The 15,511-nt window shown below is 46.4% G+C and overlaps 1 protein-coding gene across 2 annotated transcripts in view; it reads right to left on the bottom strand.

The window, feature by feature from the left end:
- NOD1 (nucleotide binding oligomerization domain containing 1) overlaps positions 1-15,511 on the bottom strand; it is a 52,944-nt gene that overhangs the window by 24,729 nt on the left and 12,704 nt on the right. For both annotated transcript variants that reach the window (XR_010794531.1, XM_066628161.1), the window contains exons 2-5: positions 11,910-12,252; positions 9,324-9,498; positions 4,364-6,167; positions 2,056-2,139 (exon numbers count right to left, since the gene is read on the bottom strand). Coding sequence is in view for 1 of the 2 variants with exons in the window: in XM_066628161.1 (XP_066484258.1) it covers positions 2,056-2,139; positions 4,364-6,167; positions 9,324-9,498; positions 11,910-12,128 (2,282 nt within the window). In the remaining variant the exon portion in view is untranslated. The remainder of the gene's footprint in view (positions 1-2,055; positions 2,140-4,363; positions 6,168-9,323; positions 9,499-11,909; positions 12,253-15,511) is intronic.

Raw genomic sequence — 15,511 nt, 5'->3', positions numbered from 1 at the left:
ACTGAACACAGGCTTATATTTGCCACTTAGCAACATATACAAATGGAATGGAATAAGATCACATTTTTAGGATCTAATTTTTATTAAAATTGCATGCCATTCAGAGCAGAGCCAGGTTATGAAGGAGCTCAGCACTTGTCAGAACTCAGTTGCCCCAATCCAGCTAAGAAGATCTGTGCACCTAATTTGCATGCTTATTGTGTTCTGGATTGGAAACTGCAGGCGCAATTTGGACACACGTTCAGTTGTGTATGATCAATGTGTTTTGTTTTGGGGTTAATGGGTATGGAGAAAAAAGACAGTATTTTTATTCTTAAAATTCTGTGCTGAAAAGCCCAGAGCAAGAACACTTGAACAGAAGCCCCAAGACATTCCAAAGCTCCATAACATTGCTTTCCTCTGCCCCAGCCCCCCTGCAAGCATCACAGCACCAAAAATTTGGGAACAGTGTCACCCTACACCAGTGGTTCTCACACATTTAGCACCGGGACCCACTTTTTAGAATGAGAATCTGTCAGGACCCAACAGATGTCAGGAAGTGATGTCATGACCAGAAGTGACATCATCAAGCAGGAACATTTTTAACAATCCTAGGCTGCAATCCTACCCACACTTACCCAGGAGTAAGTCCCATTGACTGTCGTTGTTAAAAGAATATACATAGTAGCTTGTTCAAAGTACAGGTCTGTAACATTTCCCCAAATGCAATCACATACTATGGGAGCATCAAGTCTAATATATTAAAAATAAAATATTGAAATGAATGGGGACCCACCTGAAATTGGCTTGCAATTCACCTAGTGGGCCCCCGACCCACAGTTTGAGAAACACTGCCCTACACTCTGAAATTTCCCATTTGAACCTCCTCAATATTTGTTTTGTTTTAAAGCCATTATGTCTGGCCTTTCCCTAGTTGCAAGGCACCAAAGGCAGCTAACAAATGCTTTCGTGTAATGGCTACATAAAATACAATTAAAAAATGGAATTAATATATAATAAATAAAACAGCACGGAAATTAACCAATACAGGAGAAAAGTGAGAGAAAACCTAAAGTGAAAAAGTGAAATGAAACAAAAAGGTCTTTATCTCCCACTGGAAGACCTGAACAGGGAAGGTTTATCATACCAGATAGAGTAATAAAGCTGTAGTGCCACTATGAAGAACGCCCCATCTCTTGTTACCGCCAAACAAGCCTCAGCCAATGGCAGCACACATAGGAGGTGCCCACCCGGATCATCTCAAAGGATTGGCTGACTCATTTGATGGTCCTTCAGACATTGTGGTCCTAAGCCATGTCGGGCTTTAAAGGTCAACATCAGCACATTGAATTGTGCCTGGGACCCAACTGGCAGACAGTGTAGCCATAGGATCAGCGGTCTGGGAGAATCAAATAGCCAAACCCCCATTAATATGCACAAACAAGATAAGATTTCAGTATCAGTGCAGAAAGTGTTCATTATTCCCACAGGATGGTTATTATGGAAGAAGCATTTTGTGCATTGATCTATTCACACAACTAAACTGACACCTTGAGCATGTTGGTGGAGTAAGTCCATGACGAATTTGGCCTTTTGTGTTGGGGGCATGCAATTGGATCAGCAGGTATCCAACTCAACCTGTGTGGAATGCCCCTACTCCACCCACCCACACATAATGATATTTAACATTTGTATAGCACTTCCTGAACTCACAAAGCCCTTCCCACATATTATCTTGACGGAATCCATGCAACAATGCTGCCAGATAAGATTATTATCCCTATAGGGCATCTCAGGCTGGGAAGAAGGGGCTTGTCCAAAGCTGCCTAGGGAGCAAATAGCCAAGGAGAGAGTTGATCCAGAGAAATTCCAATTCTCAGTCCTGCCTCGTAGCCATGGCACTACAGCAGGTCTCTCTGTGAAGGGTGTGCAGAACGCAGGTCAACTCAGACGCTATTGCAGAACTGCTTTGCCATGGATCAAAGTCAACCCTCACCTCTCATTTGCAAAATGGCCTTTGGTTAGGAAAACTTCATGCAATATATATCTATGCGCCTGTTCATCAATCATACATACCCCAAATAAGACACAATTTTGTACTTGGACAGCTCTTCATAAAGCACTCTTATCGCCTGATCTGTGATCTGGTTGACACTTACCCTAAAATAAAGCAGAGACATGGGAGAAAACAGATGGCGCGCTGGCACATTAGAAAGACTGTGATCATCCTGATCTTCACAGGCCAACACGTCTCCTTGAGAATTCCTGACAGCACAAATGGATGTATGAAAATACTGTTTTGCCCTGTTTTAAAGCTTCTGAGAAAGGAACGCAGGCAATGTATAAAAGAAAAGGTGATTCATCAGGTCAAAACTCCACAAGGAGGATGATATTCTCCAGTTATTCTGAATGAGAGCAACTCAGTTGTGATTAAGAATCCTAAGTGGGAATGCCCACAGAAATGTTCTCAACACACAGAGCTATATGTATTCTGTAATCATATGCAAGTACCACACACAACTGCAAAATATGGTTCAGAGTTCAGACAAAATATGGGTCAGAGCTCAGACAAAATGGCTCAGGACACACGGACTTAAACAACCCCCTCTTCACCACATTAATCTGCAGACACCCCCCCTAACATCATCACGTAAAATCCTCTTGTGTACTATATCTTGACACGAAGGCAGAGGTTTTCAGACTGGGGCATCACGACACCCCAGCCTGTGGGTCCTGGCCTCTTTGCCCTTAAGGGGTAGGGGCAGCCAGGTGGCAGCAGTGCGATCCCCAGGATCGTGTCACTCAGGGGGCTGCAGGGGCATAGCTGCACTTACCACAGCCTCCTGCAGCCTCCCGGGGGTGTGGGGAGCCCTGCGCGACTGTCTGCAGGGCTCCCTGAGGCTTCCAAAGTGAAAGTGGGGCAATTGTGCCCCGCCTCCTCTAAACCGGAAGCGGAGCGCGATCGCTCCACTTTCACTTCAGACGGGGCTGCAGGGACTGAGGTGCACCCACCAGTCCCTGCAGCAGTCTTCCCAGGGTGCGGGGAGCCCTGTGCGAGCCTCTGCAGGGCTCCCCAGGTCAGGGAAAGTGAAAGTGAAAGTGGAGCAATCGCACTCCGCTCCTGGTTTTGCAGAGGCAGAGTGCGATCGCTCCACTTTCACTTTAACTGACCTGGGGAGCCCTGCAGAGGCTTGCACAGGGCTCCCCGCACCCCGGGAAGGCTGCTGCAGGGAATGGTGGGTGCACCCTAGTCCCTGCAGCCCCCCTGAGCGGCGCAATCCTGGGGATCAGGTTGCTGCCTTCCCCCCGCCCCTGCTGCCTCCCTCCCCTCCCTTGCAAGAACTTACTGTGGGTTTCAAACTCCTGGAGAGTTTGAAAACCGCAGCACTAAGGGTTTGGAGGGGTTAAGATTAGGGGACACATGAAATAGCCTTTTCTTCTTGTAGCACTCAGCTGGTGGAGCTACAGGTAGTTCAATTGGCTCCCATGTTCCACAAAAAGTGAAAAAACCTTTCAAGAGCACCAATAATTTGACTTTTGTTTAGTCAGCTTATGCTCTCTCTCTGTGTGTGTCTAATTATTTCCTTGCAGCTGTTTTAGATTTTCATTTTCAATGCTTTTTTACTGAGCATCTGATATTGTTGTTTTAAATTTCATTGTGAGAGGCCTTGGATGTCTCTGTGTGGAGGAGAAAGGTGAAATATAAATTTTAAAATAGAGAAAGTTTTTTGTTTTTTTTTAAAAAAACACCTCTTAGATTTGATCTAACACAGTGGTTCTCAAACATTTTAACACTGGGACTCACATTTCAGAATGACAACCTGTTGGGACCCACTGGAAGTGATGTCATTAATCTGGAAGTGATGTCATAGCCAGAAGTGGGCAGGAGGTCTGGTCTAGAGGGTAGAGCCTCTGTTTGCCGGAAGATAACATCCACAAGGTCGCCAGTTCGAGGCCACCGGCACCATGCGACCTTGAAGCAGCTGACAAGCTGAAGCCGAGCTATTCCATCTGCTCGGAGCGTGGGAGGATGGAGGCCAGAATGTGAAGCCAGATCGGATTGAAACACCTGAATGTAGTGGTTCTTGAAAGAGAGAACCTTCTTTCAATTGTAAAAATCCCTATTTAATAAGGGATTTGGATAAGCCTGCCTACGTAAACCGCCTTGAATAAAGTCTTGAATAAAGACCAAGAAAGGCGGTATATAAATACCTGTTATTATTATTATTATTATGACACCATCAAGCAGCAAAATTTTTGACAATCTGAGGCTGCAATCCTACCCACACTTATTCAGGCGTAAGTCCCATTTTTTTTTACTTCACGCACAACCTGTTTAGAGCAATGACTGCTGGAAGAAGAGGTGGCTAGCTCAAGATCTTACCTGAGGACTGCCAGCTTGCTGAAGCAAGGCTGTAGTTGCTTTATTCCATAATCATTGATGTTGTTGTTGTCCAAGTCGAGAGCCAGGCGCTTCTGGAAGTGATGCATGACAAAAGAAATGGCACTGCAGTCAGCAGAATAGGCGTTGCAGTAGGTCAGCTTGATGTAGTTGGCCTGCATGCCCTTGGCCACCACCTTGCCTACTTTCTCGCTCTGAGTCTCGTGGATGCACCGCAGCATCCATATAAAATTGGGCATCACCTGAACCTGCTTGTATTCCTTCAGCCTTGCTCGAGTGAGGCTCTTTAGGTGAGACCTCATGCTCTGAAAGAAAAAGGTGAGCAGCACTTTCCTTTTTTTCTTAATAGATGCTGGGGAAACCAGATGTCTCATAAGTTTCTGCCTCGCCTTGGAAAGCAAGCCACAAAGGAAGAGGTTGGTAAAATGAAAATGCTCCTTATTCCGGAAAGGATCCTCTGCTACTGGATAGTGATTTTTCAACCAGGTGATAGGGAAGCAAGTAGGTGGAGCAGCGACTGGGGCAGAGCATTCCGCAAAGAACTTCAGCAGCTCCTTGGCGCCCACCTTCTCGTTAGTAACCAGGAATAAAGCTGTGAAAAAGGATTGCAAGGTCAAGTGCAGGAATTCATAGGAAGATTGGTCTCCACCACCTTCATACTGAGGAACTGCCCGGAGGAAACCCAAGTGTAAATCCTGCTCAGAGAGGTTGGTGGTGATGTCATCTTGGCCAAAGACAAAGAGGGACTTCTCCATCCCCATGTGTGCTATTTTGCTCAGTGCAACCAATGTGTTCTTTTTGGACAGGAATGTCTCCACTTGGCTCCTGTTGTTCTTCTTCAGCAAGTTTGTCTTCTGAGTCCGGTTCAAATGGACTTCGGTCATAAGCAAAAAAATATCTGTTAAGGTCACAGTGTAGTCTGGAAACTCATGGTTGTCAAATGTGGAGTGGAAATGGTTGTAACATTTGAAGATAATCCAACAAAACAAAGGTACTGTGCATAAACTGCTCAGATTTGGGTTGGCCTCCAGCTGGTTTAGAACCAAGGTCTTACACCCATCGTCTTTGAAGAACATTTTGGTGTACTCCTTCAGGTTACTGCTGGAAAACCCTCGGAGATACACTTTCTTCCGCACAATGTTTCGATGGACTTCTGTCCCTGTTCTGGCAGTCAGGACTTTCCTGGACCCTTTCAGAAGTTTCCCACTGAGGAGGCCCACCAGCAGAGCAAGAGGGTGAATGGATTCATTGGGTGAGCAGATCTCAGGAACGCTATTGGGATCAAAGTCAGAATGTAACTCATCAAAGCCATCAAATGTGAACAAGACAGTCTGAGGGAATTTCACGATGAAGTCAAAGACCTCCTCCGGGTCCTGGTCTGGGAAACAGTTGTACTTGAAGAGAAGGTCTTTCAAACACATTGTTTCATCCTGCTTAAAACAACTGAACATCCGGCATCGGAAACGGAAAAAAAATTTGGCCCCTACATTGAGGTTGCCCTTGGACCATAGATTTTGCATCTTTTGCAACAACATGGACTTCCCAATGCCTGCATCACCAAAGACATAGACAGTCTCTCCATCTTCATTGATTAGACCAACATTGTCATCCAGCAGTTCTTCCAAGTCATTTACACTTCCAAGTTTCTCATTGTTGAGGTTGATCAACTCCATTAAGTTGGCAGAATAAGTTTCTTCAAGCAACATGTCCTCCTTCTGGGCATATGACATGATGAACTTCGTGTCTCGGCCCAATTCATCTTTAAGCTTCTGATGATACCGGCTAACTAAAAATAAAACTGGGTATTACTAAGAGACATTCTGAGGCAATTTCAGAATTGCTGCGCAAACAGGTACGAGACACTTCATACATCCGAAACACACTCGTTTTTGGGACTCTATGAAAAACCACACATATGGATTTTAAATACTGGTGTTGCTTATCTAATGGGCAGCCCAATCCTCAATGGCACTGCCAGTTACAGTGGTATCAAAACGGCTACCGCTGTATCCAACAGGGCCAGGCAGGCCACTGGAAGTCTCCTTGGAGAGCAGGACTTTCATCCCAGGCCCCACAATGTGGCTACTCAAGTCTGTGCCAGCTATTTTGCAGTCCCTCCCCCTATTCTGCCCTTCGCGGGCCACCCCCTCATCCTCCCCACCTCACCCCACACTGGAATGCCTCCTCATCCCATTCCAAAAAGCCACACTGCCGCCTGGCAATGCTACTGACCCTAGCAGCTCTTCACAGGTGTCTTCCCGGTGCTAATGCCCAGTGTCAGCACTGCCTCCTCTCCAGGCACCACAAATGTGCTTTATGGCACGTTTGTGACACCCAGCGCTGGCGGTACACTCATACCACCAGGGCTCAAGCCCTTAGGATTGGGCACTAAATTGAGGGTGTAGCAGTCCTGGAATGGGCCAGAGTGAAGTCTTGTCACTTCTATTTTAGGGGAAGCACTTTAAATAGCATGCACTGCTAGCTGGTGGCAACCACCCTCCACACCAAAAGGCTGTCACCAACACCAAAAGCAACTTGCCAAGGTGTGAAGATCAACTCTATTGGGCCACTGCCACCCTCCTCTTCCTTCAGTGCCCAAAGTGAAATTCCTAAACTCACTCGAAGCTGAATAAAACTGCATCTGATATCGGCTGGATATTATATTGAATTTAACAATCATAAAGCCACAGAACTTTTTAAAAGTATTTTGAACTCTTATGAATGGAATCCAACAACTGCTTCAGTAAAACAAATTAAGCTCCCAATGGCAGAAGTCCATGGACAGCGGTGGATGCTGGAAGATGCCAAACAATGGGCAGCACTGTTTGCCAAGGGAGGAAGAATCCTCAGGCACTGCTTCTGGTAGGGAACATCTTCGGAGGACTTCCCATTGAAAGGGGCTGTGTGTCAACATCTGCCTTGCCCTCTGCAAGGAGCTCAAAGGCTTATTTGCCCAACAGCACTGAGTGACGGCTTTATGCTGGCCCCACACCAGAAAATGTGGACCTGCACTAGCATTTTACCCCACAATTAGGGGAAGATTTAGGGTGCAATCCTAACCGCAGTTATGCCGGCATAGGAGGCCCTGGAGGGTCGCAAACGTGCCGTAAAGTACGTTTGTGCCTCCATGGGTGGGAGCCGTGTCGGCGCATTTAGCTGCATCAACGTGCGGAGGCAGGCAGAAGCCTCTGCGGTGGCTCCTGCACTGCCGCTTGTATAGAGGTGAGACACATTTTTCTTGTGCACATATAGGCCATTTGGTATGTTTTTACAGATATTCCACTATGTTTTAATGCAGGGGATTCTAAACTTTTCAGCCAAAGGGCCACATCAAATACCAGGCACAATGGCAAGGGTTGAGAAAAAAATTAAATATCAAAAAATTAAATATCAAAAATTAAATAAATGCATTAGAGATGGAACTTAGATGAATGAATAAATGAATGGGCTCAAATGTCCAGGACTTCTCCAAGCATGAACACAGCCCAAGAAATAAAGCACACACTTAAATGGACCCAACCCAAAAGGACAACTCTGGTTGGTCAACTGGGTCAGAGATCAGCCGCCGGCTGGCTAGAGACTCTCCGCGGGCCACATCTGACCCCCAGGCCGGGGTTTGGAGACCCCTGTTTTAATGGAATAACTCTTTGATTGGTTCTGTAAGTTGTATTTCACGCATTTCTGTTTTCTACTTATTTCTCCTTTTCATTCTTTTCCCTTCCAGTTTAGTGGTAAACCTGCTTGGATCATTTCATTGTTTAGGTTCTTCTTTTTCACTTTGACATGGGACTTCAGATGCTGGAAATTTGCAAACAATTTTCATTACAACAGAATTTCTTGAGTAAAAGTGTTTTGACTAAAAACTTGCGCGCGCGCACACACACACCAGTTTGGAGTAAATCCCATGTAGATTGGATGGACACTATCAGCTACTACGTGGTGCAAATTTCCAGAATATGCTGTGCCTGCATTCATACAAAAACACGTGTACATAATAGCCTTCACATGTAGATAATATAATGCACACACAGTAGAACTTAGCTGGACCTTTGGTGCAGTCCTTAAATACTGTGATAGCACCTACAATTCAAGTTCCCAAGTGCTAACAAATCCACTAGCTGCCTGCAGGGCAAATGAGCAAAACAAATTGCAAAATGCATGCATAAGGCCAAGTCCAATTTGCTTATGAGATGGACACATTGTAAGATAAGAAGTACACTGGTAACCTTCATTTGTCTTATAAAATGTGTTTTGCTAAGATGGGTTCCAGGTTCCCCAAACATACCCAACTTCCCTGGTGCCGATGCAGTAGCACCAATGGGGCGTGTGCTGCATCTGGTGGGGGAGTTCCATGCCCTCCAGATGGGGGGACATTTTTTTCCCTTGCCCTGGGGTAAGCCTCCACTGCCCTGATGGGTCTACTTGAATCTGCACCAGCTATTTCTGGATTGGGGGATCGAGGCTAGAAAGGGGGATAGGACATTGGCAGAGTTGCTGATGACAATGCTGCTCCCTTCCTGGCCTTAAAACATCCCCTCTCCCTGTCCCACTCTCCAGCCTGTTCCTCCAGCTCCCCTCCCAGTTCTGCCCACCCTCCACCCACCCACCCAACTTACTGCCTTTGGGGCTTCAGCACTGGCCACTGGCACATGGCCACTTGCCCCTTGCAGTGGTGGCCCTGCTTTGCAGAGTGGCAGGTCACATTTTGCAACTGCCATAAAGCACACTGTGCTGCAAAAACGCATGTTCCAGCATTACAGAGGCCCAAAACGATTGGGCCCTAAGGTTGCAATTCTATCCACACCTACCTGGGAGAAAGCCCCATTGACTATAACGGGACTTATAATGGGGCATGCATAGGCTTGGGCTCTTAGGCCATGAATGCTGCTCTTATAGTAAACAAACATTTTCCACAGAGAGTGTTCAAAACTGGGCTTCCTACCCGGGTCGGTATTTTCCACAGGTTTGTCGCAAATGACCGCTGAAGGGCGGAACCCAATCTCTTCCAGCCAGGGGTGTAGCTCATAGTAAGCATCAGCAACTTGCTGCAGAACATAGATGCAATACTCAGCAACTTCCTCTCCTTTGCTCTGGGCAAGATCCAAAATTTTGCGGACCTGGAAAAAGATCACACAAAACGTCACAGGTACTTTGAGGCCGCCAGCAGGTTTGCTCCTCAACACGCTGCCAAGCATTGTAGTGAATTGTTGCTGTAGAGCTCAACTTGCAATTTTCCCTTTAGTGCTATCTTTGTACTAGCCCTGATCCAGTTGTAAGGTGCCAGCTCTGTCTGCATCCCAAACTAGGACCTTCAACAACCAAACCTAGGTGGCTTACTTGTGCACAAGCAGGGCATTTCTCATGCAGGGGCAGATACTGGCCTTACCTTTGCTATACCTTTGCAGTGCCACCCCAATAATGGCAAGAGAGGATATTGTTACTCATCAGCCAAACCAGACTAGAAGAACTGGGGAATCAATCAGAGCTTGGCTGATCCTATATACCAGGAATTTTCAAACTTTTTGGCTAGAGGGCTGCATCAAAAATCTGGCGTGGTATGGATGGCCAGAAAAAAAATTTAAATAAATAAATTAGAGATGGAACTTAGACGAGTGCATAAATGAACAAATGGGCTCATTCATTCAATCTCTCTGGCTCTCAGAATACCCTCCGGTTCGGGTCATGTTCAGTTGAGTGGGCCAGAGGCTTTCAGGGGACAAGAGGTTGGCCGCGGGCTGGAAAGAGGCTTGCTGCGGGCTGCATCTGACCCCCGGGCTGGGGTTTGGAGACTGCTTCAGGCTGGATTCCTTAGTATGAGCAACTTACAGCTAAAAGCAGTCATGCAGAATTCCTTGCCTTGTCTTACGCTTCCAGGCCTGCCATGTTTGGGAACCCAACCATCTACCTACATACCAGCATCTGCCCTTCCCCCTCATCCTTGATTAGGAGTCTGCGAGGCATTCCCATCTTTTCAGTGTGCATGCAGGACAGCGCCTTCTCTGTCACAGCCTCAGGTTCTAGAATTTTCCTTCTATAGGGGATTCCATTTTTAAAACTCACCCATCAGGTCAGCACTGGACAACTACTGCTTAATTGTTTTTTTTAAATTATATGGTTAGCTTTTTAAACTTATACGGTTGAGGCCTGCTAGTGAAAGCCAGGGTACACATTTAGTCAAATAAAAACCCGCTATTCCACGATTTAAGGACTACGATTTAAGAACTACCGTCTTGCAGCCCCAAACCACAACATTTGAATACAGGTGTCTTCTTTTTCACCACTCCTGCACAGTGCAGAAACATAACACCAAGAAGCAGAACTAGTCATGGTTCACCCCACTGTGTCTTCACTACGCAAGCAATCTTTAAATGTCTTCAGTTTAAGTCTTACCACTTGAGGGGCATACAATATGATTCTAGTAGGATGTGCACTGGCCCTCAGGCTGTTGTGTGAACAGTTCCCACTCACCACACCTACAAGCAAACGCGCAAAGCATGTGCTACATGGCATATTATATAAAGTAAGACAGCTGTATGGTATCCCAAATGCAGACTTTCAGCAAACTAAACCTTGATTCTACTACCAGGTATCTGATTCTCTGTAAAAGAGACAAATGCAGAACAAAAGGAGTCATTAGGAGCCAAGGAGAATCTCTGCCATGAAGAATTCCTGAGTACGTAAACAACTGGTAACAGTGGAGTAATGAAACTTCAAATGTGGTCTAACTGGTTGATCAGGTGCATCCATCAGAGATGTGGAAAGTTGTAATGATTAACAAAAGAAACAGCCCAAGAGGAATCTATCTTGGTTTGTGACATAATTAATTCCTGAAGCTAGAGGAAGATATCTTAGGGCCAGCTGTGCCTGGCAGTTAAGAGTTTCTCCCTCACTTTTTAAACCCCAAAAATATGAAGCAGGCTTTCTTTTTAGGCAGTTTCTGTGAGTGTCAGGAGATTGGCTGAAGGTAACAATTATTCACAACTGCTATTTGGTAAGAAACGGTGACTCTGGACCAACTCCTATCCAACTTTCCAGCACTGGTGCAACCACAATGCAGCCCTGAGGTAAGGGAACAAATGTTCTCATACCTTGAGGATGCCTTTGCGACTACCTCCCCACCACAGGATGCAGTGTGCGCCCCATTGGCAGTGCTGCACTAAGTTTGGTCAGCGGTTGGATGGAAGACTGCCTGGATGCAACATGTATTCCACTTTGAGTTCCAAGATGACAGAAAGGTGGGATATAAATGCAATAATAAATAAATAATTTCCAGTTTTAACTTATAGGAGACTCCCATGCAGTGTGGACTCCATTCCATAGAGATCATCCACTCTGCCTTCCAGAGATGGTCCTCCTAAATAAAGCACCCTGAAAAGGGCTGAAGTGGGTCTCATCTAAATTACTTGCATGGATGACAAATTAAGGTGGTGGGGTGTTTGAACAGGATGTTTCGTGGAACATAGTTCCGTCTCCAAACCACTACCCTGCCTCAGCTCTCAATGTGCTTGGTTGGAACACAAGCTAGTACCTTGTCTGCTTGTGTGGGATACTGAGCAGCAATCTCTGCATCCTCCGTCGAGAAATATTCATTCTTAATCAAGTTGTCAATTAGGCACTGGGTGTTGCGGACTTTGCTGACCAGCAGCTCTCGGTGGACTTTCAGCAAGTTCACAAAGGATGGCCGGCTGGCTCCTGAAGCTGCAGGTTCTATCATTGCTGCACTGCTGGCTGGCTGACCTTCCATCATGATGACAGCAACAGGCTTTTCCTTTCACATTCATCTTTGGGCAGCTGCACAGGCGGAGCATAAAGTCATGTTGGGTGCAGATTTCAAGCTGGAAGCATGATTATGTTCTTCCACCTTGCCAGAGCTGTGAAGATAACAGACCATCAAATGTCAATTAAACTGTGAAGTCAGGATGAAGTTATCCAGATGTCAGGTTGAGTCACATAGTTCTTATGAAAGAGATACAGGCACATCCCCGTATCTTCAGGGGTTCCATTCCAGACCCACCTCCTCTGATACAGCCAGTCAGCAGATATGAGGGACACACTTTAAAAATGTAAGGAAAGTAAAAACATGAACCAAAAATAGCTTTTCCTGCCCTCAGGCACTGAAACGGATGCATTTAGAGGGCTGCAGGCAGCTTTTTGAGCTGCTTGCAACCTCTTCCTGGTTGCACAAGGCTCCTCCCTTCACCCAAAGTCATCCCAGAATGTATCATGGATAGCTGCAACTGCAGATGCAGAATCCATGGGTACCGGGGTACACCTGTATTTTGGTGGTACTGCAGCAGCAATCCCCAAACTTCAAGTGCCAGTAGAGGCAGGGCCAGGCATTCATCTAGCGCTATTGCTGTCCTCTTTGAAGACCCTGTTGTCAGTGCCACCTCCATCACCGGTTTCCATTTCCAATACTTCTCCTGCCCTGCCAGGGAGGAGAGACAGCTGAAGAGGATTTTTGGGGGAGAGGAGGACAATCTGCTTGTTTTCCTCTGCTTGCCACACTTCCTGTGCTAGGTAGAGGAAGGCAGGGGGGAGGGGAGGAAGTTGTCGCAGGGATGGCAGAGGAGACAGTGGTGGCAGGAGCAGGCAGGTGCAAATAGCTACTTCCACTACAGTTGTTGTTTGGGAAAGACTGCAAAAGAATGTGAGCATGTCAACATTAAATTTGGAACTCATATGACTGGCTGGGCAGAAAAGGCTGGAAGACACACATTCCCAATCTCAAGATAAGGCTGAAACCTAAAATGCAGAAACCTAAATACAGAATCCTAAATCATAATATGTAAGTAAAGCAAATCATCTAACACTTGCAGGATTAAGGCTGCAATCGTACCACACTTTCCTGACAGTAAGCCCCACTAAACAAAATAGGACTTACATCTGAGTAGACCTGGTTAGGATTGTGCCCTAAGGCTGCAATCCTATCCACATTTACCTGGAAGTAAGCCCCGTTGACTACTATGGAATTTACTTCTGAGTAGATATGGATAGGATGGGCTCTAGGTGTTCTCAGCTAGAGATCACATACATCTTCATGTTACCCACAGGGCTTAGCTACCTGATTGTTACTGACTCATTCATCTGAGGAAGCTCACTGCACAATAATGCAAACTCAGCACTCAGAACTGTTTTAAATGCCTTGTCAATCAAACGTTGCAATAAGTCAGCCATTTCCAACCACTGTGCCGTGGCACACTGGTGTGGTCCATAGGTGTGCCACTGGAATGTGGGGGAAGGTCATTTATTAGTAGGGCCAGTGGGGATGTGAGCCCCCCACTGGCAGCATGGTGTGCCTTGTCAATTGTAAAAAATCTGATGGTGTGCCTTGATAATTTTAGTGCCCTTCTCAGTGTGCCATGAGATGAAAAAGGCTGAAAATCACTGCAATGAGTGGTACAGTTCAAAGGGGTGCAGCCACTTCAAGTCAGAGTTGATTAAACTGTTTCTGCGCAGGTGAAATATTCCTACACACTTCACAGGCATAACTTAAATCTCACATATCTCTACCATTCACTTCCAAAGTCAGGGAGTAAATGCTCACCAGTCAGGAAAGTCCTTTAAAGGGATGATGAGATTGGTCAAGAAGTCTAACAGCCTGATCTTGCTCTCCTGCAGTGCAGTCTTGTGCACACTGCCCAGGAGACAGCTGTGGCAAAAGTACCATAAAGCACTTTGGTAGCTGCCACTGGTACTGATGCCTGTGTGGGTGGGTGCTGGCCTCTCGCACTGGAAGGGGAGAGGAACCGGCCACTGGATGGGGTGAGCGCAGGACCCAGCAAGGAGCTGGCAAAACTGGGCAGAGGAGGGTGGGGCGGTGGGTGGTTCGGGCCCAGGAGGAGATGAGGAGAGCGACAGAGGCTGGATTGTATCCCTTGTCCCAGGCCTGAAAGCCCTACAAAGGGGTACTTGGTTCTGCACCAGTGAATGGGCTGGTCCAGATTTGAGCAGACCTACAGAGGATGCTGGGGCTAGACACAGGGTAAGGGTACTAATGTTCCCTTACCTAGAGGAGACCTCTGGTTGCCTCCCGACCCATGTGGGATACAGTGGTGGCCGTTTCAGTGCTGTTGTATTGCGGTAGGGGCAGTCCTGTTAGGATTGGGCTACAATTCTCTAATTTGGAATGATACCCCTACTAACTGAGTAAAGAGGCACCATTAAAGGGCTAGTTACCTTCTATTTAGCAAGAAGAGAGCAACTGTCCCAGTTCATCCCAACAAAGCATTCCTCCCACCAGCTGTTTGCTGGTGTCTCCTTTGCTTTTTTTTTTTTTCCCCCCTCTTTGGTGACTTTCCGATCAAAGAAAGAATATTTTTCAAAGCATTATTTTGCTATAAAAACTGTTTGATGAACTTTTCTGGGCTGAACATGATATATCAATACAGGTGGTACGTCAGTGTCCGTGGGGGATCTGTTCTTGGACCCCCTATGGCAGGGGTGCTCACACTTTTTTGACTCTAGAGCTATTTTGAAACCTAGCAAGGCCCAGAGATCTACCAGGGGGGAAGGAAGCGTCTGACAGACACCCCCTTTAATGTATGGAGCCCCTGCTGGAGTCTAGTCAGTTTCGTCAGTTTTGTTGCTGCATGCCTGAAGAGCAGCTAAAGTGTCAGTTTCAGTGTCAGTTTAGTGTCAGCTAAATATGTCAGTTTCGTCTACTCACTAGACGAAACTGACATATTAACAGTTTGGAGAGACAGGAGGCCCACCGATTGAGCCTATAGGAGCCTATTGAGCCTATTGAGCCTATAGGAGGCCCACCTATTGAGCACCCCTGCCCTATGGATACTGAAATACATGGATAATAAAATCTGTGAATTGCGGTACTTATGTCCTTTGATTGCGACTGGAGTTGTGCTGGAGCTCCAGACCTTCCAGAGGCCTCAGAAGACCTCTAGAGCAGGGGTGCTCACACTTTTTTTGGCTCGAGAGCTACTTTGAAACCCAGCAAGGCCCGGAGATCTACCAGAGTTTTTTTTTTACAATGTTCGCGCCATCATAACATATAACATTTATGTGTACAATGTACGTTGATGTACCTTGAGCCCCACTGAGTATAACAGGACTTACTCCTGAGCAGACATGCCTAGGATTAGGCTGTGAGGCTGCAATCCAAGCCACACT

The sequence above is a fragment of the Tiliqua scincoides genome, chromosome 5, assembly GCF_035046505.1.
Source record: "Tiliqua scincoides isolate rTilSci1 chromosome 5, rTilSci1.hap2, whole genome shotgun sequence".
NCBI lineage: Eukaryota > Metazoa > Chordata > Lepidosauria > Squamata > Scincidae > Tiliqua > Tiliqua scincoides.
The sequence above is the reverse complement of the archived record's forward strand: the minus strand, read 5'-3'. Positions and strand labels throughout refer to the sequence as shown.